Here is a 26,070-nt window from a genome sequence, read left to right on the forward strand (position 1 = left end):
AGGGTGACTCTAGAATGTTTGTACGATATGGGTATCAAAGGAAAGGTGTTACTGAGCATTTTAAGAGGGAGTGGGCATTAGGTCTATAGGTGGACTTCTTTTCGAGATATCGCCATTATGGTGGGCCAGGGGTGACTCTAGAATGTGTTTGTACGATATGGATATCAAATTAAAGGTATTAATGAGGGTTTTAAAAGCTAGTGGCCCTTAGATGTATATGTGAAGGCGTTCTCGCGATATCGACCAAAATGTGGACCAGGTGATCCAGAAAATCATCTGTCGGGTACTGATAATTTATTTATATATGCAATACCACTAACAGTATTCCTGCCAAGATTCCAAGGGCTGTTGATTTCTCCTTGTAGAACTTTTTCATTTTCTTCTACTTAATATGTGACACACACCCATTTTACAAAGTTTTTTCCAAAGTTATATTTTGCGTCAATAAACCAATCCAGTTACCATGTTTCATCCCTTTTTTCGTATTTGGTATAGAACTATGGAATTTTTTTCATTTTTCGTAATTTTCGATATCGATAAAGTAGGCGTGGTTATGGTCGGATTTCGGCCATTTTTTATACCAAGATAAAGTGAGTTCAGATAAGTACGTGGGCTAAGTTTAGTAAAGATATATCGGTTTTTGCTCAAGTTATTGTGTAGAATACACTGTTGAAAATCGAGAAGCTTTGTCAGATCGGTATTAAGAAAAGCGCTCGTCTCCTCAATTTTTTCGCAAAGGTGAGTATTCTGATTTTTAATAGTTTATTGTCATATCACTTTCATTTCGGCAAAATAACAGATAAATTTGTTCTTTTTCTCGAATGTGTAAACATTTTTTTTTTATTATTTGGTGAATATAGCTACCTACACGAAAAGATCCAGCCACGCAAAGTGATCGTAATATCCTTTCCATCACCGATGGTAATAATACAGGAGAAGAGTATGTTTCTGTTATTCCTAAAAGTATCCAACTACTTCCTACTTTTTTCTGCAACCTCTGTAAATCTTATATACATAAGCAGTTTCTGACTTCCAAATTTTATGGGTAGTGATAATACTAAATACATTTCTTTCTAGCTTGCAGTAACAATGAATCTTCCGTTAACCAATGTTTCGCTTTAATGTCTTCTTCATCTGTATCTACAAGAGCTCCGACGCCCAAACAGGACGCTTTTAAATTTGAAATTTCGGTACTTACAGCCGAATTGAATGCCGCTTTAAAAAAGCGAGATATGCGACTCGATGAAGACGGGATTGAGAAGAAAACAAAAAAATTAAGGGATGATGTTGATGTAAAGGCAAAAGAGTTAAAAAAAAATTGTCCGTGCAGATCGCATGCGAAAATTTAGGGCAAAACAAAAAGCTGAAATTTTGGGTTAAAAATCCGCTCATCCCAATGTGCAAACCTTAACTGTAAGGACTGAGCCAGGGCGCCCTTCACTTGAAGAAAGACAGTCAGGCCTTTTTCAAGTAATTTGCGATATAGCTACACATGGAAGCTAAGCTGCTGATCGACGCCGGTCAGAAGTATTGAGAACTTGTAAAACACTTAACGAATAGCATGCACGGCTTGTTGAAGATGGATATTCTATCTCACGAACCTCTACATAACCTAGGCTAGTTCCTAATTATTCTGGGACCTTAGAAGTTAAACGCCATGTCACAACAGTGCCTGTAAATCTGTGTCGAGCACAAACAGATGGACACCGAGATCACGCCAATCATCATTTTTGCAAGGCTTCAGTTAACAGCCTCGAGGAAGTTGCATCTATACTTGGGCCTGAACAAGTAGTTTTTATCTCTCAAGATGATAAGGCAAAAGTACAATTTGGAAAAATAGCTGCCAAAGTACAGGCTCCTGTTTTAATGCATCTGAGTTATAAAGTGCGCCTCGATGATCATGATTTTGCTGTTGGAGAACGCCATAAACTGACTCCTTCTGTATATGCTGGTATCATAATCAAAGAAAACTGCATGAAAAAAAGCTGTTACACTCTAAAAAATGCGTCTAAATTCGCTACCAAAATGTTTGTAATTTTTGGTTGAAATATACACTTTTTTGCCTAAATTCACGCTATAAGTGCTCAATTAAAAGATCTCAGCAAAATTTCACGAGCTGCAGCGGAAATATAAGCATCATAAGTGATTTTACTAGCATTTTTGATTAAAAGTATATTCTGAAATCGTAATTTCATATTTTTTGTGCGAAACTACACTTGAATGATGCAACATTACATACTGATATTGGAATTTCATCACTTATGTACGAAATTACACTTGCATGGCGCATAATTAGCCGAAGTTCAGACGAAGTACCGTTTTCAAACGAAAAGCCTTCGTTGTGGCATTTCGCCGAAAACGATTGTCGAGAGCATCAGTGAAGCCAGATTATTAGAAATAACCATATTTGATGGATGCATCGCAATAAAATTTAATAAAACGGAAAAGGACTACTCTCACCACCGTTATGGCAACAGAGTACAAAATGAGTAACACTCAATTGTACGGGATGGCTTTCTTGTAAAAATGCCATCCGGTCAATATTATCGCTCAAAACTGCACGTTTCGAGTTTATATGTTTGTGAGGAGAGAATAGCACACATTTTTTAGACATACTTAATTATACACAATTTCATTAACATTTTCATTTCTACTTTATTGTGGAACTTGCGCTTAAAATCTTACCGATAACGCTCAGAATTGGACCGATTGAGAGAATTTTTCTTTTTTTTTTGGGTAATTTAGCAGAGACATAATGGAAACACTGGAAAATACAGGAATCAAAGAACTGGAAGATTGCTTTCTCGATAACAGATATGTCGATGTATAACTGGCGCATACCGATTTAATATGTGGTGATTATTGGGTTGTGAATTCCGATAACAATTGCCTAGTTTATACCTAAAGCTGCAGACACTGGTGCTTTATATGTAACCGTATCGGTAACCTTATAACAGCTGATTCGACTAACCTTATGAGAATCAATGAAATCTATTACTGGTGCCGCTAAAGTCGTAACCGTATCGTAGCCAACCAATTGGTTTTTGGTTTACCGTCGTAACTATAAACAGCTGATTACGTTAGGGATGCGACTACAGCGATACGAAAAACGGCACCAATGACTACAGCTTAAGTAATGACATAACTGTGTCAGTGTCAGTGTCTTATTATAATGGAACTCCATAGGCACGCGTAGACGTGCGCGTACCTGCGCGCTTCTAAGCGTTTTCATTCCAAAAAATCGAGCACCTCCATAGTACGCATTTTTACATGCGTTTGACAGTTCGAAACTGTGCGCGATTGCATTTGGTAAATTTTTCGTTCGAGCTAGAAACAATCAAAATATAAAGTATTGCAAGTCACAAAATTCACCGCAAATTAATTCTGTATACCTAAAAGTAGTAAATAACAGAATGCTAGCTAATATTTACAGCTGCTAACCGCATGCAAACGCATGAAAGTAAAAAAAATTCAACTTCGGTGCGATGGCAGTCTGCCGCTCATGTGCACTTTCTGGCATGCGATTCTTGCCCGATAAAAGGGATGTAAAATATTGATACATATCGATAAATTGTGATAACTTACATACCACATCTCTAACAAGCGCAGTCCGTTCGAGTTTTACTTTTTCGCGTTACTGTTCTTCATAAAGTTAAGTTTAGAAAATTATAAAAGCAGAAATTTGGTGGTGAAAAGTGAAGATATAAGAACGTAAGTATAATTCCCTAAAAATGTGAAAAATAGTGAATTGTACAAGTGTTTACAAGGCGAATTCTCAAAAACTTTCGCCAACTGCAGCAGCCTGAAAGTACATTAGCATCGCATTCATAAAAAACATGAAAGAGAAGAGCTTCGTGGAAATTTTTTGTGCTACATTTTTAGTGAAAGTTTTAAAACAAATAAAAGTGTTTACTATCATTTTCTGGCATATTTTTGACAAAATTGAAATAATGTGTCCGTTTAATTGTGTGAAGAGTTTCAGAAAAGTTGGAGCTTTTAAAATGCATGTTTTTAGGAAGCATAATTTCGAAAATCGCTCTTTCTCTGCCGAAAAGGCGGAGTGATTGGTTAGAGCTATAGCAACTAGGGAGACCGAATATTATAATGCTTCTGGCCCAAGAGTAGCAGCACCTCAAAATAATCCTAAAAACTTCCAAAACATTATAACAAAGTTGAAATGTAGTTTCGGTGTATGCGAAGCTACCATTGGCTCTTTGGTAACTGAACTCAAGCAAGTTTTAAGACAGTATGACTCTGTGAGACACGATAGTATTTCTAAGCTTTGTGATCAACTACAACTTTCACACTATAAAGACCAATTTCTAAATATACCGTCCTATGAGTCTTTTATCTCCGAAATTACACAACTTGATTCAGCTTTTAAAAGAGATAAATTTTTATGTCAGTAGGTACATAGCCCCGAAAGAAATACTCCTAGAAATTAATTAATATCACAAGAAATTTTTTAAACTTTTCAATCAAAAGTAAATGAAAAAATAGGTACTTATTCTGATTACAATGACGGATATAATTATAACATAAAACTTTTTTCCAATGAAAATTCTAAGAGGTTTGTAATATTGTTGTTTCAAGACGCATTTGAAACCTGTAATCCCTTAGGATCATCAAAAAAAAAAAACACAAATTAATAGGTGTATACATGATGATTGGAAATATTCCAAAGCAATATAGGTCTAATATTCAAAACATGCAACTTGTATTATTGTCGAAAGAAAGTAATATAAAAAGTTTTGGATTTGAAAAAGTTCTCGAGCCATTAATTCAAGATTTAAAAGAACTTGAAGAACACGGGATAAGCATTCCCTTAAACGGGGTTTTTCAAAATTATCGTGGCTCCCTCTTCTTTGGTTACAAATAAACCTGTAGTTGCGTTTGTAGGTATGTAATGTAATTAGTAGTGGATTTTTTTGGAAAGTGGTATTGATTTTTCACCAATAACATTTTTATTCTAATTTTTAGAAAACGATATGGAAAGGGAAAGCTGCACCGCCTACATTTTCATTGAAAAACAATTAATATCGCAACTAAGCGGATATGATATGCTACCGTATTTGAAGGAAATTATTCAATATTATCATACGTTTAACATAATCTACCCAGCCGAAATTTCCCAATCAATGGAATTTTTTGTACGTTATTTTTATAAATTTTACCCAGAACATTCGCGAGGTTCCAAAAAGAGTCTTAATAATGTGCAAAAATTTAATAGCTAAATTAACTAGTTTTAAAATATTTAAAGCTGCTCGCATAATATGTATGGATTAAAAATTAATTTATTATCATTCATTTATTCATTCATATATTCATTTACATACTACTAGCTTTTACCCGCGGCTCCGCTCGCATCAAAGAAATAAGCAATATAACTAAAGAAATAAGCAAAATTAAAAAAATTAAACCCATTTACAAACTATATTAAAAATTTATGTATGAATTAAAATTTAATTTGTTTAAAAAAAAACACTGAAATTCATTTATTTATGCACATAAAATTCGTTCAAATTAATTTGTTATCGAAAAGCACTGAAATTCTACTATAATATATGTATACTATAACCAAAATTAATGTACAATTTGCAAATTAGTTCATTGCCGAAAGAAAAATTTACTTGCGTATACTATAACCTACAACTGATGTATGTTTACTATAACTAAAATCAATGTACAATTTGCAAATTAGTTTGTTGCCAAAAAACATAAAATTCGTTCCAATTAATTTGTTATCAAAAAGCCCCGAAATTCTTTTGTTTACTATAACTAAAATCAATGTACAATTTGCAAATTAGTTTGTTGCCAGAAAACATAAAATTCGTTCAAATTAATTTGTTATCAAAAAGCATTAAAACTATACTATAATATATACTATAACCAAAATTAATGTACAATTTGCAAATTAGTTTGTTGCCGAAACAAAAATTTACTTGCGTACACTATAACTAAAACTGATGTGTCTTTACCATAACTAAAATCAAAGTACAATTTGCAAATTTGTTTGTTGCCAAAAAACATAAAATTCATTCAAATTAATTTGTTATCAAAAAGCATTGAAACTCAACTATAATATATACTTTAACTAAAATTAATGTACAATTTGCAAATTAGATTGTTTCCGAAACAAAAATCTACTTGCGTTATTATAACTACAACTGATGTATAAGCTAAAAAATAATTTGTTATCAAAAAACCCCGAAATTCTTTTATTTACTATAACTAAAATCAATGTACAATTTGCAAATTAGTTTGTGGCCAAAAAACATAAAAGTAGTTCAAATTAATTTGTTATCAAAAAGCCCCGAAATTCTTTTGTTTACTATAACTAAAATTAATGTACAATTTGCAAATTATTTTGTTCCCAAAAAACATTACAACTCATATTACTGTAGTTAAAATTAATGTACAAATAAGTTGTTGCAAAAAGCATTAAAATTCCTTGTTGTTGTTGTTGTTGTTGTAGCGATAAGGTTGCTCCCCGAAGGCTTTGGGGAGTATTATCCATGTGATGGTCCTTTGCCGGATACAGATCCGGTACGCTCCGGTACCATAGCACCATTAAGGTGCTAGCCCGACCATCTCGGGAACGATTTATGTGACCACATTAAACCTTCATGCCATTCCCTCCCTCCACACCCCAAGTTCCATGAGGAGCTTGGGGTCGCCAGAGCCTCGTCTGTTAGTGAAACAGGATTCACCGCGGATAGGTGAGGTTGACAATTGGGTTTGGAGAAGCTATATATTGCGCTGGCAACCTGAAGGGTTGCGCCACATATCCCCTTCAATCTGGAAATTTAGTCGCCTCTTACGACAGGCATACCTACCGCGGGTATATTCTGATCCCCTAACCCGCTGGGGGGATTAAAATTTCTACATATACTAATGTACAAATATATATGATAAAATATATATTTATATAATTATATATGTTTTTAGTTTTTAAAATTAAATGTGCGTTTTAATGTTATGAATTTAAACAAAGGGTAAGTATTATTACACTAAAATTGTGTTATATATTACACAACTCTCGAGTAAATTTATATTAAAGGAATGTAATTTCATTGTAAAATTACCTCACCTTTGTGTAATTTTCAACAAACTTCGGTTGAAATATTACACCATAAGTGTTTAAATTTAAAACTTGTTTAAGTAGCTTTTACACTCCTATTGTTGAAAGTTAAACAGTGGGTCTGTTTAATTTTTCAGAAGTGTATTTTTATACTCAGTTGAGCAGAGCTCACAGAGTATATTAAGTTTTATTGGATAACGGTTGGATGTACATATATAAAGGAATCGAGATAGATATGGACTTCCATATATCAAAATAATCAGGACCGAAAAAAAATTTGATGGAGCCATGTCCGTCCGTCCGTCCGTTAACACGATAACTTGAGTAAATTTTGAGGTATCTTGATGAAATTTGGTATGTAGGTTCCTGAGCACTCATCTCAGATCGCTGTTTAAAATGAACGATATCGGACCATAACCACGCCCACTTTTTCGATATCGAAAATTTCGAAAAACCGAAAAAGTGCGATAATTCATTACTAAAGACAGATAAAGCGACGAAACTTGGTAGATGAGTTGAATTTATGACGTAGAATAGAAAATTAGTAAAATTTTGGACAATGGGCGTGGCACCGCCCACTTTTAAAAGAAGGTAATTTTAAAATTTTGCAAGCTGTAATTTGTCAGTCGTTGAAGATATCATTATGAAATTTGGCAGGGACGTTAGTCCTATTACTATATGTATGCCTAATAAAAATTAGCAAAATCGGAGAAGGACCACGCCCACTTTTAAAAAAAAATTTTTTTTAAAGTAAAATTTTTACAAAAAATTTTATATCTTTACAGTATATAAGTAAATTATGTCAGCATTCAACTCCAGTAATGATATGGTGCAACAAAATACAAAAATAAAAGAAAATTTCAAAATGGGCGTGGCTCCGCCCTTTTTCATTTAATTTGTCTAGGATAATTTTATCGCCATAAGTCGAACAAAAATTAACCAATCCTTTTGAAATTTGGTAGGGGCATAGATTTTATGATGTTAACTGTTTTCTGTGAAAACGGGCGAAATCGGTTGATGCCACGCCCAGTTTTTATACACAATCATTTGTCTGTCCTTGCGCATGGCCGTTAACATGATAACTTGAGCAAAAATCGACATATCTTTAATGAACTTAGTTCATGTACTTACTTGAACTCACTTTATCTTGGTATGAAAAATGAACGAAATCCGACAATGACCACGCCCACTTTTTCTATATCGAAAATTACGAAAAATGAAAAAAATTCCATAATTCTATACCAAATACGAAAAAAGGGATGAAACATGGTGAGGTAATAGGATTGGTTTATTGACGCGAAATATAACTTTAGAAAAAACTTTATAAAATGGTTGTGACACCTACCATATTAAGTAGAAGAAAATGAAAAAGTTTCGTTTGATGCCCATATCGTATAAACAAATTCTAGGGTCACACCTGGTCCACCTTTATGGCGATATCTCGAAACGGCGTCCACCTGTGGAACTAAGCATCACTCCCTTTTAAAATACTCATTAACACCTTTCTTTTGATACCCATATTGTACAAACAAATTACAGGGTCACCCCTGGTCTACCTTTATGGCGATATCTCGAAACGGCGTCCACCTATGGAACTAGGGATTACTCCCTTTTAAAATACTCATTAACACCTTTCATTTGATACCCATATCGTACAAACGCATTCTAGAGTTACCCCTGGTCCACCTTTATGGCCATATCTCGAAAAGGCGACCACCTATACAACTACCACCACTCCCTTTTAAAACCCTCATTAATACCTTCAATTTGATACCCATATCGTACAAACAAATTCTAGGGTAACACCTGGTCCACCTTTACGGCGTCCACCTGTGGAACTAAGCATCACTCCCTTTTAAAATACTCATTAACACCTTTATTTTGATACCCGTATTGTACAAACAAATTCTAGGGTCACCCCTGGTCCACCTTTATGGCGATATCTCGAAACGGCGTCCACCTATGGACCTAAGGATTACTCCCTTTTAAAATACTCATTAACATCTTTCGTTTGATACCCATATTGTACAAACGCATTCTAGGGTCACACCTGGTCCACCTTTGTGGCGATATCTCGAAACGGCGTCCACCTGTGGAACTAAGCATCACTCCCTTCTAAAATACTCATTAATACCTTTCATTTGACACCCATATCGTACAAACGCATTCTAGAGTCACCCCTGGACCGCGAACGGGGAGGAAACCGCCGTGGTAGGGGTCATATGGGGGTTACCAGGGGTTTCCAGTCGTGTGGGATAATACGACCAGGGAATTGGAATTTTTGATAGTTCCTGACCTGCAACAGGAAGTATATTTTGGGATAGACTTTTAGCAGGCCTTTGGTATGAGTGTTGTGAGTAAAGGTATGAATGGGAATGTGTGTCCAAATTTTACCAGTGGGGCGGAGATTGTACCCGCCGAGGGTGACTTGTCTTTCGATGGCGTGCAACACGGAATTCACCGGTCTCCCTGGCCATTAAAGGAACAAAGAATCGCCTATGCTTGGATGTTCGTAAGGTGAATGAGAGAACAGTTAAAGACGCATACCCGTTACCCCACATGGATGGAATATTCAGCCGGCTACAAAACACGAGATATATCTCTACAAAAGATCTTCCTCGAGAGAAATTCACGTGAGAAGACTGCCTCCACTGCCCCTGGCCGATCCCTATACCAATTCACAGTAATGCCTTTCGGGTTGTGTAATGCAGCACAACGTTTGTGTCGTCTTATGGACAAGGTCATTCTGGTCAGTTTACGTGAATGCGTTTTCGTTTATTTGGATGATTTGTTAGTGTGTTCTGAAGATTTTAGGTCCCGTATGTGTCTGTTGGAAAAGGTCGCTCGGTGTGTTCGCGAGGCAAAGTTGACAGTTAACGTAGAAAAAAGCAAGTTCTGTTTTAAGGAGGTGCGATATTTAGGGTACGTAGTCGGGGATGGGTGTATTAGAACGGACCCCAATAAAGTGGTAGCTGTGAGGGACTTCCCCATACCTAAAACTCCGAAGCAACTACGACGGTTCCTTGGCATGTCGGACTGGTACCAACGTTTCATACAGGTCTATGCGACAATTGCAGCTCCGCTGCACGACTGTCTCAGGAAAAGCAAAATAAAGAAATTTACTATGACGGACGAAGCAATCAAATCATTTGAAATTCTATAGCAGAGTTTGGTTTCTGCACCGATGTTTACGCACCCAGATTTCAACCGAAAATTTTATATACAATGCGATGCATCGACATACGGAGTGGGAGGGGTTTCGTTTCAACTGGACGATGACCAAAACGAAGTCCCTATTGCCTACGTTTCGGCAAAACTAAATAAGGCGCAGAAAAATTACAGCTTTACAGAACTTGAATGCTACACCGCGATCGTGAGTGTGAAGAGATTCCGACCTTATGTGGAGGGAACCCCATTCACCATCATAACTGGTCATGCCAGCCTCAAATGGCTCATGAATCAGAAAGATCTTTCTGGGAGATTGGCAAAGTGGAGCATGAAACTTCAGGGTTAAGATTTTGATATCCAACATCGAAAAGGTGCGCAAAACGTGGTTCCCGACATACTCTCACGAATGCACATGCACGAAATATTGACGCACGATAGAGCCTTAAACGTGTGTCTCGAGTCACCGTGCTTCGAGTGGGAGGAGTATACGGAGTTGAAAAAGACGGTGACCTAGAACAAAGACAAGTTGCCATACTTATGCATATCGGACGTTACGTTTATAAACGGAAGCAATTCGACATGGGGCGATCTTCCAGCGGACCAGACCTGGAAGCTCTGGGTACCGTCGGAATTGCGACCGGGGCTGGTAGAGTCTTCTCACAGCTCACCGTCCGCTGGTCATGGTGGCATTCACAAAACACTATCCCGACTACGTAAAAGGTATTACTGGCCAGGTATGGCTACAGACGTATACACATATATACAAGATTGCGAAATTTGTAAAGTAAATAGAACTCAAAACATTTTTAAACAACCGATGATGGGTAAACAGAAGCTAAGAGAACGACCTTTCCAACGTTTGTTTATAGATTTTAGGGGTCTGTATCCTCGTATTAGTAATGGTAATGTGTATGTCTTTGTGTGTTTATACCACTTTTCGAAATTCATAAAGTATTTGGGAAAAGATATCTTTCACATTTTTGGTGTGCCCGAATATATCCACTCTGACAACGGAAAACAGTTTATTTCAGGAATGTTCAGTAGTTTTATTGATAATTACGGCATTAAGCACATGAATACAGCATTCCATTCGCCACAGGGTAACGTGGCTGGGAGAGTGAATAGGTTCGTCTTACAGATCATCATATCTTTCATTAAAGATAACCAAAAGAATTGGGACAAATGCGTCAGTGATGCAGCATTCGCTCTCCGCAGCATTGCGCATTCAGAATCAACATGTCGCCATATTTTGCTACTTTCGGCATGCCCATAATACAGCATGCTGCATCATGTGAGCTATACCGAAAGCTGGCGGCGATAAAGGATGTTGATTGCGATGTGCAGGAAACAAGCGATAGAACGCAGCTCATCAGAAATAAATAATGAAAGAGCTGAAGTTGGCACATGACAAGAGTAAAAATGTGTATGATACTAGGAGTAAGGATAATAAGTTTCAAATTGGACAAGTGGTATATCACCGAAACTTTAAGCAAAGTTCCTAAGTCGATAAATACAACGCCAAACTAGCTCCGAAACAAATAAAATGTATCGTACTTAATTCCATAGGGAATTCAAAGTATGAGCTAGGCGATAACAATGGGAAAAAGATCGGTGTATACCACGCTAAATATATTTTTGCAAAATAGTTACATGTTAATTGTAGTGCTGGTACCTCTGTTTAATGTTCTTGTATTTATTGTGGTAACATTTGATTTATTTTATTACTCCAATTTATTGACTCGTTTTATTTATTAGACTCTTGACTTACGAAATTATTTACCTGCTTCTTGACCTTTTTCGATTCTTAACTTTAATTTATTTATATGATTAGTTTTGCAATTATTTATTTTAAATTTTTTTATCACTTGATCATTTTGCTGTGATATTTTCCTATTAATTTTTTTTGCATCTGTGATATTTTTTTATTTTATTTTTATCCTATCTTTAAATCTTCTTTTTGCGTTGTTTTTTTTGTGTGCGCCGCAAGCTTACGCGCCAGACGTTGACCAGGAAGCCTGCCCGGGAAATCAAGGATCGAGGTAAGTCAAAACTTTCTGCTACTTGGCATGCATACAGGTAATATGTTCCCACCTAGAAAATTGCCCCAGCAATCCAAATAGAAAGTTGCATTAATGCGGATGCATATATACGCAGATGTGTGTATAGGCGGCCGCGGCCATGCAAACACAACCCCCCCATGTACATACATATGTCTGAAAATGTTGAAATATTGCATAATATATACATGCATTAAGTAATCTCTACCACATTCCAGGTCACCTCGCCAATAAAAAAACCCACTGGGCACATATTCCGACGGCATGCCGCATCTGCAACAACTACACAAATTTGCGTTCTTAGACGGCTCACCGCATCTACAACAACACCACATATTTTTGCTTTCCCGCGGCGCACCACCTCTAAAACAATTATACACATTTGCTTTCCGATGGCAGCGCAACGCCAACAACAACAATAACATTTTTATTTGGCGCACTCCACAACAACGAACACCACTATTTGTAGTTGACACCAGTTTCAACAACAACTACATCACCTTTTTGTATTGGCGGCGCAACACCTACCACAACAACTACCATTTGCTTTCACCAAGAACTACACAATTGTTCTTTTATTTTCGAATCGGCGGCGCAACGCCAGCAACATCAACAGTAGCTACACAAATTCCCAAATCAGACTAAATTATTAATAAAATTGTATAATGTATGGATGAAATCGTGAAATTTTAATAATGTAGGGCTAAATTAAAGTTATTGGTGGAGGTGCTGCGCTTGCCCGTGGTAAGGTTACGTGGAGGCGGTTGTTAGGGAAATGACTGAGTGACAGGGGACGTACCAAAGTCAAGTTTGGGGGCACTGTAAGTAGATAGGAGTCAGCACAGTGCCCACGGTGCAGAGCAAGTTGCACTGCAGAGGGAGGGTAGACTCCACCTGATAGGACATTCCTCCATCTTTTCCCTCCCCCTATGCTTTCCCCCCTTGTTACTATTCTCCACTCACGTATATTTCTTTCTTTTGCAGCTTTTCCCATTTTTCCCACAATTGCAGGTATGAACCCCTTTTTGTTCATGTGGCTGTGGGTGAGGCCGGTGGTGCAATACTTCGCCCAAGATGACGAGCTAGCCTGGGATGCAAGCATACCTGCTTTCCGCCACTCTTCACCACCCCAAACATTCGGCCCCGTAACATTGTTACCGTCGCCTTCTCATCTTTGACTTTCCACTCCATCACTTTCTTGCCGTTTGAATCTCCTTCTAGACATTTTTCTTCACCTGACGTTATTGACGACAGCTCTTGGTGTACCAACACACTTTTTAGTTGCATACTCCAGGGGTCGTAGTTGGACTCATGCAACTTCTCGATGTTAAAAAGTGATGAACTAATTTTCGCTTTTTTTTTGCGTAAAACAATTAAACTATTAACTTATTTTTCACTTAAACCGCAGGAATTTGCAGCTGGGCCTATAACCTGTTGGAATTTGTATACTTTATTTTACTTTTGGTGTCCAAGTGAAGAAACAAGCACACATGTTAATGCTTTAATCCTTACAAAATTAGACGTTTTATTCGTTTGTAGTTCAAATCAACAATAAGTGGATTAAAAGTATACAAATATAAAGAACACACAACCCTGAACGCGTGGATATGTACGTTGTCCGCAGAATTGCATTTCAACAAAAATGAATTGAAGAACCGTGAAATGAATACAAGCGGCAATAATTACAAAAATCAAGAACGGCTACAAGACTTTATGGAGTTGGATGCAATTTATGTGAAACGGTATATCTTCCATGCTGATAGCGGCTAGATATTAACAAAAATGGAAGAAAAAAACGAAAGTCCGAATACAGGCGCGAGCGGGGAGACTTTTCCGATATTGGCTTTGCTAACACAGAAATCGACAAAAATGGAAGCCCGGGAAACATGTACAGCAGAAATGTCATCACAATATCCACAAACGTGTCATCACAGCTGGATGAACAGAAGACATACATCGCATCCCAACTAGAATCCCAGGAGACACGCACAACATCCAAGATTGTAGCACGGGAAACACAAATTTCATCACAGCTGGTAGAACATAAGACATTAAATGCATCTTAACTGGAAGTAAGGAAGTTTAATTTCGGGTGAAACCGAACATTACATACCCAGCTGTACCCTTGAAATGCTGTTGTTGTTTGTTTTGTGTACTTAATAGTGTAACAAGGATGCGCAATAACACATATATATATATATGTTTCTATTCTGAACAAATTTTTTTTTTCGAGTTATGGCTCCCGAAACATCGAAAATTGCTTAGTCATAAAAGGGGCGGTGCCATGCCCATTTTTTTTAAATTTGATGTTTTTTTATTCATTGTTATAAATCCACTTGGGAAATGAAATACCATTGACATAAAGCTCTTTTTTGCAAAGATATAACTTATTTTATTCGTTCACGACCCTTTTAAAAATCTTTTATATAAAAGTGGGCGTGGTACTTAGCCGATTTCGTTCACTTTTCTTCAAAGCATTCCTTATAGTAAAGGCGACCTCTCTGCCGAATTTTGTTACGATAGGTTTAACAATTTTTGATTTATGATTAATAATATTTGAAAATTTGATTTCATCACAAGTGGGCGGTGCCACGCCCATTTTGAACAATGTTTTCAAATTTTTATCAGGAGTCTCAATATCAGTCCACACGTCAAATTTCAACATTGTAGGTGTATTATTTACTAAATAATCAGGTTTTTTGTGTTTTCCAAAATGTTATATATATAAAAAGTGGGCGTGGTTATAATCCGATTTCGCTCATTTTCAACACCAATCTATTCTGGGTCCAGGTAAGCTCGTGCACCAAATTTGGTGAATATATCTCAACATTTACTCAAGTTGTCGTGTTAACAATCAAATTTTTTTCGATACTGATGACTTCGACATATGGAAGTCTATATCTATCTCGATTCCTTTATACCTGTACAACCAACCGTTATCCAATCAACGTTATAATACCCTGTGTAAAAGTACAGCTGGGTATAAAAAAACCAACGTGGGAGATTTTCCAACGTTTGATTGAAAAACAGGAAATGCCACGCCCATTTCTAATAGTTTTCCTTTTTCATTTTCTTTTTTAAATACACTATAAGTAAAATAGCATATTTACAACTTTTTATAAGGGGCATTATCCTCGTAAATTAAAAAAACGGTTTAGCATTTTCAATGGGAATGTGACACGCCTTAAGCTGGTGGAATCTGCTTAATATTTGGGATATTTGTTACTTCCATACATATAAAGGAATAATGTGTGGGACAGGACAGTTGTTTCGCGGAAAACATATCTTTAGGACCACTATAATGTACATATTCATACAGCATGACTAGCACCAGTGGCGGCCGCCGTGGTGTGATGGTAGCGTGCTCCGCCTATCACACCGAAGATCAAGCACTCCGCGTTTATTTCATCCACAAAAAGCTTTCACTGAAAACTCACCTGTCTTGAAAATGCTGTTCGGAGTCGCCATAAAACAAATAGGTCCTATCCCGCATGCATTCCTTAACTATCTAATAGCAATAACTTGCAAATACAAAATAATTATTTGAACATATTTATGGGCGTGTCAGGCATTTTTAAACGGTTTTATTTAGCTTGACTTGAAAGGCTGGTTGGTTGGCTGGCTGGCAGGAATTTTTATAATTGAAATTTAAGTAACTTCCCGATAAGCTACAAGCTTGAAACTTGCAATATAGTTCAGAACCCGATGACAATGCAATAATAAGAAAAAAATCGCCGCTAGGTGGCGCAAGGATCGAAATATTCACAAAAATCGTATTTGTGGTCCGATTTGGCTCATATTTGGACCCATTTTCTTCAACTTTTTATCCCCCTCGCCCTCCTCGGTGAACACCGGTAGTATATTTTAAGACCCCCCTTTAGTTTTCACGTAGTAGTTCATAAGTATGATTTCATATCATTTTTTGCTAACTTAAAAAAAATTGTATTTGATTTATATTTGTTTTTATTACTTAATTTAGAAAGTCTTTTTCTCTTCATCTAATTCAACTTTAACGAATACGCTTCCTGCATCAAGCCACTGGGATACATCGGGAGCAGTAGCATCAGGGGTTTCCTCAGACGTGATTATTTTTTCCTCGTCGACAGCCTCGATGTCTATCCACTCCGCGCTTTGTTCCACGATACATAAGATCTCTTTGGTCTCCTGGAGAGGACCTGCAGAGGTCGCATGCGAGACACGTCGTCCACTAAATTACATTTTTCTGAGGATTTTTCATGGAAATTTTTGACGCGAAATAAATTCCACATATTGGACACGTCCTTCCAACAATGTCGTCTTTAATAGATGGATATTATATATCGTAGGGTAGTTATTTACCCTGTGAATGATCTGGGCGTAGATTTATACATTGTCGCACAAGAAATGATGGAAAAATTTCCGATTCGACTTTATCTGGATTTGGTATACGGAAAGGGATTTGTGACATCGGTACCGGCAAAAACCTTTGGTGTAAAATATTTTTAAGTGAACTGCGGCGAGGAGTGCAGCAGGAGTCATCGGCGCACTTTGTTATTTGAAGTAAGTATTGACTTTCACGAACGTGATTTCCATACCAAATGTCAGAAACTTGCTCGGTTTCCAGAAGAACTTCTCCGGAAGGCCCATATTCTGCTGTCACGTTGTGACCGGCAATTATCATATGGGACCAAATTTCAGCTAATATTTCGCCTAAAAATAATTTAAAATGAAAAATAAGTTTCAAGCTTTTATATTTTAGCGACAGAGAAAACTATACAATATTTCATTGAGATATACCTGCATGCTGAAAATTTGTTAATTCTAATTCTTTATAGATCGTTTTTCGTTTGAGAATTAAGATGCGACTCGTAGTGTTGGTAAGGAAGGACTACCGTGGCTAACTCACGACTCAAGGGTGCCAATCCTCGTTCGACTCGGTTATAAGCCGATCAGCCGGGTGCATTTGAAATACGAAGAAGCCATCCAAATCGTACTATTTAAAGTGCGATATACAATGAGATATTGTAACAAGGCTGCCTTTCGTAATTCAATCATATGTATTCTATCTAAGTAATGTAACATACCTGCAATTATTCTATCTAAGCAATATGTAACATACCTGCAAAGTAATTTACTACTACTTAAAACATGTCTGTAAATGTACATTTTATGTTAAGCTGCAACACTACTTTAACATTTTCTCTAAATTTTGCCTAAGTTCATTTTGCCGATCATTTTTAAATTCAATTGGCTTCGAGCTTGCGAAGAGGAAGGTCATAGTGTACAAGTACAAGTGTGTTGACTTCTTTCTGACAGGCACTCGCTTAAGTGAGCATAACGGGAAAATCTGGATTGACATTGTTGTTTCGGTTGAAAACGGTCTATTAGGGTTCTGTGCAGAGACGTAAAAGATTGAAACAGGGTTTATGAGGTCACAAAAGTGTTGCTCTTGTTCCACAGCATTTTAGTTTTATATCATGGCGAAAAGTGTTCAGTTTAGAGTTATTGATTTTCATTAAAAGTTTAATTTATTACGGAGGGTTACTCCTTTAAGTGCAAAAGCAGAGAAAACGTAGAGTTTTTCAAATTATTGTGAAAAACTTTTTAATTTGAATTTCTGTACCCAAGTTCACTATATTTGTGTAACACAAGAATCTGGAGGTCAATCCCTTAACTGTGAAAAACCGAAAAATGTACACTTATTGAAAACTCATTTCCACACACAATTTACACTTTGAATTTAGTTGTGTTTTTAAGCACAAAATTTTGAAACTTAAAACAAAATTTTCATTTGTCATAAAAAATGAAGAAAAAAGGCCTAATGGCCTAATGGGAAAAAACCCTATCGAAATACAAACTGGCTTGTTTGTTTTTAATGAACTACGTTGTATTTTTCTTGAATTTCGTTAGTTTTTTTTAAATATAGTTCACACACTTACACCAGTAGTGAAACCTTACTGGCTCCCGCGACAAAAAATATAAGAGAAAATACAAGAAGAATACATAGAAAATAAAGTAGTGTCATATGAGCCGTTTATTTTGAAAGTGGCATAAGTAATTTCATGTCGTTTAGGTTCAGTGATAATTTGTTTGTATCTCTCCTCGCCTCCAGTTTGTTAGAGTCCAATATCCAAAAGATGCAATTCTTATTATTATTTTATAATTGAGGAACCATCTATATATGCATTCGTTCAAAAATAACAATGCATTTAAGACCATGAGTTGGAAATGACTTATGCCACTTTCAAAATAAACGGCTGATGTGGGAGTATGATTTGTTTGCACTTAGAGCACCATTTTATTTGCAAGAGACTTATACAGCCACAAAAATTAAAGCGGGAGTCATTTGTGCCGTATGTCGTATCGCTGTAGTCATATCCCTAACGTAATCAGCTGTTTATCCTTATGAAGGTAAACCAAAAACCAATTGGTTGGCTACGATATGGTTACGACCTTAGCGGCACCAATCATCGATTGCATTGATTCCTATAAGTTTGGTCGAATCAGCTGTTATAAGGTTACCGATACGCAACTAAAGGCAGATTTACACACACGCTTTGGTTGTGTTGCATTAATTAATTCATCTGTCGGGCGAAGTATCGAAAAATTTACAGAAATGCCTTGGTTGCGTGCCTACGCATTGACAACGCCAGACGAAAAACAATGAAACGCCGTACGTTATCTTTGCTTTGAAGCGACCAAAGCGTTTATATAATTGTGCCCTTATGCGTCAGAGCTGTAAAAGTGTGCAATCATTTGAAATTTTAAATCATTGATTTAAGAATGCTGTTTCTTCATTCTTTCATTCTTTGTTAAGGAATGTGGCTTAAAAGTCAACCCATTCTTCATTCAGCAGTGGGAAAATAAGAATGCACTCTTTAACTCTTCGAAGAAAGAATGAAGTAATTGAATGAAACACAAATATTTTTCAACACAGAATAAGCATTCAAATGAATGCAGCCTTTGCTGAGTGTTCACACACTTTTCTAGTACCAATCAATTATGAAAAATGTCGTACAAGCACAAAATCCGCTCAAGTATCACATGGTTGCATTCAATTAAAGCCCCTTCAAAATATCAACACAAAACTTTAGTTATTGACAGTGATGACCAGTTTTTTCTTTATTTAATTGTTAATAAAGCACAAAGAAGTTAATTGAAAAAGCATTTTTATTAAAATTGTTCTAAAAATTTAATAATAAAAAAAGCAAATGACAAATATTTCAACATCCCTGTTCCGAAAATTGTCATCGTTCTAAATAAGTGTACCAATGTGGCATATAAAAGGCTTGCAGGAAAAAGTACTAATCTACCTTTGAACGTCCTCAATTGTTGATTAAGCAATTGAAAGATATATATTATAAAAGCTCTTAAGTTCCTTCATATATTCTTCCTAGCGGTTTATGGTCAAATACTGTATAGATAATGGTTTGTGAGTTTCCAAGTTGCAACAGCAATATACTATTTTTCTCTATTTTCTAAGAAAAATATTCTTCTAAACACAATAGTTTGTAATTACAGTAATTTAAAGTAGACTCTGTAGGTAGTTGTAGCTTTGTTGATAGCAAAGAAAATTAACTTTGAATACAAATCTGCACAAGTAAGACAGAATTCAACCTACAAATGCCATGCAAATAGGCAGAGAGACTAATGGTCCTTCTCAATCACGCGGGTCCTATATTTATATTCCGTCAAACACTGTCAAAACATCAGCTGTAAAAAACTGTAATCCGATGGAGAGAGTGGGGAGGGAAATTAGTAACCTCTGAAGAGTTTCTCCCAATGAAACATTTTTTTTTTCGTGGCACATATGAAGGAAAACTGGGAAGGTGACTCAGGTGAATTGAAAAAGCCTGAATCCCTGTAGGACAATGCCATGGAATTAGACATATATTTATCGAAATTCTCGGAATTAGCAAGCTCCAACGAAATCGCTGATAGACCTATGTAATTTGATGTATTTAAATTTAAACGACTTAAACTCAAGTATCTGTTTTTGTTATATTATCGGCAAAAAATATCCACAATTTACTCTATTTGGTCAATCCACAATGTGTTCATTTACAATATCCATTTTACTACAACAGCAAAATAAGTAGGACATATAGAACCATTTTGACATATATCAAGAAAGCAATAGATTGTCTTTGCGAAGTTTAAAGAGAAACTGAAAAGAAAGAAATATTTACTGGCATATTTCGATGATTTAAGGCAACTGCAGTTTCACCGTGTGATTCGCGTTTCGAATATCAGTGAAGCCTTTGATAACATTCGAAATTGACTGATGATGATTATGTGGCGGTTTTAGAAATGTTAAAATCGCAGTATGCCAGTAAATTTTTTTCTTTTCAAAAATAATGATTGGATATTCAATTATTATAAGCCGGTGTTAAGCTCTACTTCAATAATTGGAAGGGGCTATTATTTCTATTGATAAATTTTACGCCTTTTTTTGCATACAACTCCTAAACTGATTTAACATATCTAATGGCAATGAAAGTATACAAAAAAAGAACCCTAGGAAAAAAGTATTTAGTACTGAATGGAAAAAAGTGTGCATTTATTTCAAGTTTACATTCATTAAATATTGGGAATGATTCCTACATTCCCACTCTATATTGAGTTATATTTTACCATTCAATAACACACACACTTTAGATTTGAGTTAAGGTATTTTGAGCCATTCAGGAATGGAGCTTTATAATATGCAACCAATAAATGACAATTTCTTAAAAGAATGCTGAGAGAATGCACACTCAATTGATTCAATCTTTTTACACCTCTGTTATGCATTTGTGTAAACAGCCTTAGAAGTGAAATTTTTCCATGTTTTACGTGTGGCGCTTTATATTTTGACCCTAATTTAAATAAGTTTTGCTTTCCGTATGTTTCCGCATTGTTGCAGGCTACAAATCTTCTAGTATTCTTATTTCCGCGGAAATATATGCAACTATTTCATCTGTAAATACAACAAAGTCTCATTAAACTCACAAATGCAACTCAGCTTGAAGTACTCTTGCGTGCCAAAAATGCAACTCTAGACCTGAGATTTGCATCAGGTGAGCGAGGCTGTTTGTAGTTTAGACGTTTATCGCTTAGCTGACACACTTGTACAGGTACACTATGAGGAAGGTTCTCGTCCAATATTGCTTCGGACAGTGCTTAACTCTAAACAAAATAGAAGTTTGTGTGTATACATGTAACGCTCTCGTCCGATATTGCTTTGGACAGTGTATTACATGCACACGCACACACATTTAACATATGTATAATAAATCGCCAGAACGTTTAATACTACAATAAATACATAAATTAATCCAATATACAACAAATATCTACTCTGTAATGTACATCCATTTTTGTTATAATAAATCGTATTGAATTTTGTTGAAACGAACCTGGATGAATTATTTTCTTCGTTCGAACCCAAACCAAAATATTACATTCGCGCCCAACTTTGAGACCAGCAATTCAGAAGACGAGACAGAAACAAAAATGGCTACATTTTCTTATGCACAATTTGCACAAATTTTGGAAGCAATGGCAGGTGGCAATAAATTCGGCTCTTTCACAAAATGTTCAGCACGTTTCCGTGGACAGCGAGACCCGTCGGCAGTGGAAGAGTTCGTATCAGCTATCACCGTGTATAAGGATATCGAGAAAATTTCTGATGCGGATGCTTTGCGTGGAATGCCACTGTTGCAGGATTACGCAGCAACATGGTGGATCGGCGTGAAAGATACCGTGTCTGTTTTTAAAATGCTATTGAGCTTGTACGCAAAACGTTTTCGCCTCCACTACCCGATTGGAAAATTTTTCTAAATATATTTGACACGAAGCAACAACAACGTGAACCGACGGATAGTTTTATTTGTAAGAAACGGTTACTGTTTTCGCAATTGACGGATACCCTCAGCGAAGCAGTACAGATAAATATGGTATACGGCCTCTTGTCTATGAAGATTAGAGAGCGCGTGAGCCGTGACAAATTTTCAACGTTTGATGAATTAATATCCCGTTGTCCAGATGCTGAAATGTTCTTGGCTGAAGTAAAACAGCTTACGAATGCAACGTCCGACTAAAGTGAATTTGTAGAAGAGCAAAAAAGATGCTCGTTTTGTAGATTGCGTGGCCATACTGTAGATGTTTGTCTCAAAAAACAAAAGGAGCAACAGTCGCAGACGGCCCAAAAACCACAACAACAAAATAATAACGCAAAAAAAGTGCAGGATCGTCCAAACGCACAGCAGCTTTTTCATGCTATGGCTGTGGCGCACCAGGCGTATACCGCGCTAATTGCCCGAAATGCTCCGGGCGTAGTAAGGAAAGCCCTCAACCATTGTCACTAAATTGCGTGACCACCACTCCCGTTGGTAGGTCCATTCCCGCAGCTTATTATAAAATGTTTCAGTTGGGAGGTGAAGCTCTGTTCGATACAGGAGCAAAAACAAGTGTTGCAAAATTGAAATATATTCTAAGCAGTAAAGGGTGCGTATTCCAGGAAGTCCTAGCAGACGTTTCCTTGGCAGATGGTACCACCACTACTCAAAGAGTACAATCCACGATTTGCGATATAAATATAGGTTATCGTGTGCGGAAAATCCGTTTGATATCCTTACCAAATGCTACAGGTTATTGGACGCTTATCGGACGCTTATCGGATCAGATTTTATAGAGCAAGCGGGTATTGTCTTAAATATGGCGCAACGCTTCTGGTACTTCGAGGATGAACCCAAAGTAAAATATGATTTCGCCAAGCCTAACAACAACCACCAAATATTCGCCATAGATGTCGTTGGTGAACACGTAAAAGAAAATCAGCTGTATCCTTCCAAAGTTTTGAGAGAATATTCAAACTTTTTAAAACGGGCCAATGAATCCAAACCAAGCACAAGTAATGCTGAACCTCCAGAAACTTGTCCAGAGAGAAACTATGGGCCACGCGTAAAATGAATGCCTACAAACGATAACGATTACTCACCAAGTTGGGTGCAGAATATTTTTAGAAGTTCATTACCGGTTGGAGAGATCACTTCCGAAAATACTTCTAGGCTGTTTGCACCACCGATAAAAATTAAGAAACCGTTGGAAGGCTACGAAAAGCAAATCGTCGAGGAAATCTTTCCTTTGTATATGGTCCAAGTCAATGAAAACCACAACAAAGGCTGTAGTCTAACGACAGAGCAGAAACTGGAATTAAACATGTTACTTCATAAAAACGCAGATGTATTCGAGGAGCCAAATTCGGCGACACCGTGGCCATACACCGAACAGATACAGGCAAACATCTTCCAGTTGCCTTACCACCATACCGCATATCGGAAAAACGTAAAGAAGAGTTGAAACATGAGGTCGATAAAATGCTGGAAATCGGAGTTATTGTCGAGTGTGAGTCACCGTGGGCAGATCAAGTAGTAATGGTTCCGAAAAAGACAGGTGGAATCCGCATCGGTATCGACTATCGGGAATTGAATGCTATCACCAAAGCAGATCGGTACCGATTGTCTCGCATTGATGATTTACTACACGCAGCTAAAGCCACAAAATTCATGTCAACTTTAGATTTACAGTCCGGATACTGGAAAATTGGTGTTGAAAAGGAGGACCAGGACAAAACAGCCTTCGTAACGCCGTTCGGCATGTACAAATTTACACGAATGCCTTTTGGCCTACGGAATGCACCAGCCACATTCCAACGTTTGATAGATCGCCTTAAAGTATCGTTAAGTAGTTTGGTTCTATTCGCATATTTAGATGACATAATTTTATGTTCGTCAAGTTTCGAAGAGCACATACAAGAGCTGAATCAGTTGTTTGGCCGTTTACGGGAATTTAATTTGAAAGCAAACATAGACAAATGTAGTTTTGCATGTAACGAAGTGAAGTATTTGGGGAATATATTAACTCCAAATGGCATTATGGTCGATCCACAGAAGGTATCGTCAATTGTAGCACGGAAGCCTCCGAAAAACGTCAAGGAACTGTTGTCATTCCTCCAAACCTGTTCTTGGTACAGGCGTTTCGTACCAAACTTTGCAGATATTGCAAAACCACTCTCACAACTGACAAAGAAGAGCGCTACTTGGTCTTGGAAGGAGCAACAACAAATAGCCTTTGATGAGCTAAAACGATTACTGACGTCGCCACCTATTTTGAAACAGGTCGATGGAAGTTTACCATTTATATTAAAAACCGATGCTAGTGGATACGCATTAGGGGTAGTTTTAATCCAGGGGGAGGGTCCGGATGAACACCCTATCGAATACGCAAGTAGATTATTGTCAAAAGCAGAGCAAAACTATTCCACAATGGCACGAGAATCATTAGCCATTGTGTGGGCAGTTCAGAAATATCGAGGATATATCGAAGGATCTGAGGTGACACTTATTAGGACCACCAGCCTTGAAGTGGTTGATGACACTCAAATCCCCGACTGGACGCCTGGCCCGCCGGGTATTAATTGTACAACCATACAACATTAGCATAGACTATAAACCAGGGAAAACCAATGTAGTGGCATACATGTTATCAAGGCCACCATGTGAAGAAGAACATGACAACAAGGAAGATTGCCATATGTGCACATTTGATGTTGAACTTCCGCGAAAAGCAGCAAAAGAGATCCGGGAAGGCCAAATTAGCGATCCCGAGTTGAAGACTATTGATGAAAGCTTCGAAGGAAAGGGTGACGATGCCGTATATTGGGCTAAGAGAGGGTATGCTATGAACGATGGTGTACTCTATTGTTATCATGACGAAGACAATGAGGATGCGCAGCTGGTTATACCAAAAAACGAACGCGCAGCTATACTCAATCAGCATCATAACAAAGACACAGCTGGTCACTATGGAATTGATCGAACAGCTCATAATATTGCTTCGCGCTATTATTGGCCTGGTATCCGAAAAGACATGGAGAATCATGTCAAGAACTGTATAGACTGTCAGCGCTATAAAGCGACTAACTTAAAGCCAATGGGATTGTATCAGACTGTGTCAAGCAAGCAGCGGTTTGAGACGATTGCCATTGATTTGTTTGGACCACTTCCTCAGGACACAGATGGGTTACAATGGATCTTAATCGTAGAAGACGTCGCCAGTCATTGGGTCGAGTTGTTTGCCTTAGCCAACGCTACCGCAGAGAACTGTGCAAAAGTATTAATCGACGAAGTATTCCTGCGCTATGGGATACCGTGGAAAGTCATCAGCGATAACGGAGTCCAATTCGTATCTGCAGTGATGCAAAAGGTTGTTCATTGCCTCAACATTGAACAAGTTCATACACCGGTTTACCACCCACAAGCTAATCCGGTGGAACGGAAAAATCGAGATTTAAAGACGCAATTGGCAATACTGGTGGGAAATCAGCATCGCAGTTGGGCAGAGAAGTTGCCAGCTATACGCTTTGCCATGAACACCACTCGCTGCCAAAGCACTAACTACACTGCCGCCCACCTTACATTTGGTCGCGAGCTGAGAACACTTGATGACGTGCAAAACGATTTGAGAGCCGAAATAACGCCATATCTTACCACTCTTACTGACGTATTTGCATCTGCAAAAGAGTGTGAAAAAAACAATAGAACAAAAACCAAATCTTATCCAACTCACAAAGACGAAATCAATAAGGGTTAGAGGTTGGTTCGAAGGTTTTGGTTACAACGCACGTATTAAGTAACGCTACAAAAGGCGTCACGTCAAAATTCGTACCTAAGCGTGATGGGCCTTATACAATCATCGAAAAGAAGGGTAATACAACATACGTAATCGCACATGAAGATAATA

At 37.3% G+C, this 26,070-nt stretch overlaps 1 protein-coding gene across 9 annotated transcripts in view; it reads right to left on the minus strand.

Moving 5' to 3' along the window:
* Nucleotides 1–26,070, minus strand: part of LOC137244275 (synaptic vesicle 2-related protein) — a 2,198,928-nt gene that overhangs the window by 2,008,712 nt on the left and 164,146 nt on the right. For 6 of the 9 annotated variants that reach the window (XR_010950874.1, XM_067773028.1, XM_067773020.1 and 3 more), the window contains exon 2: nucleotides 16,881–16,995. The exons of the other annotated variants lie outside the window; for them this stretch is intronic. Coding sequence is in view for 5 of the 6 variants with exons in the window: in XM_067773028.1 (XP_067629129.1) it covers nucleotides 16,881–16,966 (86 nt within the window). In the remaining variant the exon portion in view is untranslated. The remainder of the gene's footprint in view (nucleotides 1–16,880; nucleotides 16,996–26,070) is intronic. 9 annotated transcript variants of the gene reach the window in all.

This window comes from Eurosta solidaginis, chromosome 3 (genome assembly GCF_040869045.1).
Source record: "Eurosta solidaginis isolate ZX-2024a chromosome 3, ASM4086904v1, whole genome shotgun sequence".
Lineage (NCBI taxonomy): Eukaryota > Metazoa > Arthropoda > Insecta > Diptera > Tephritidae > Eurosta > Eurosta solidaginis.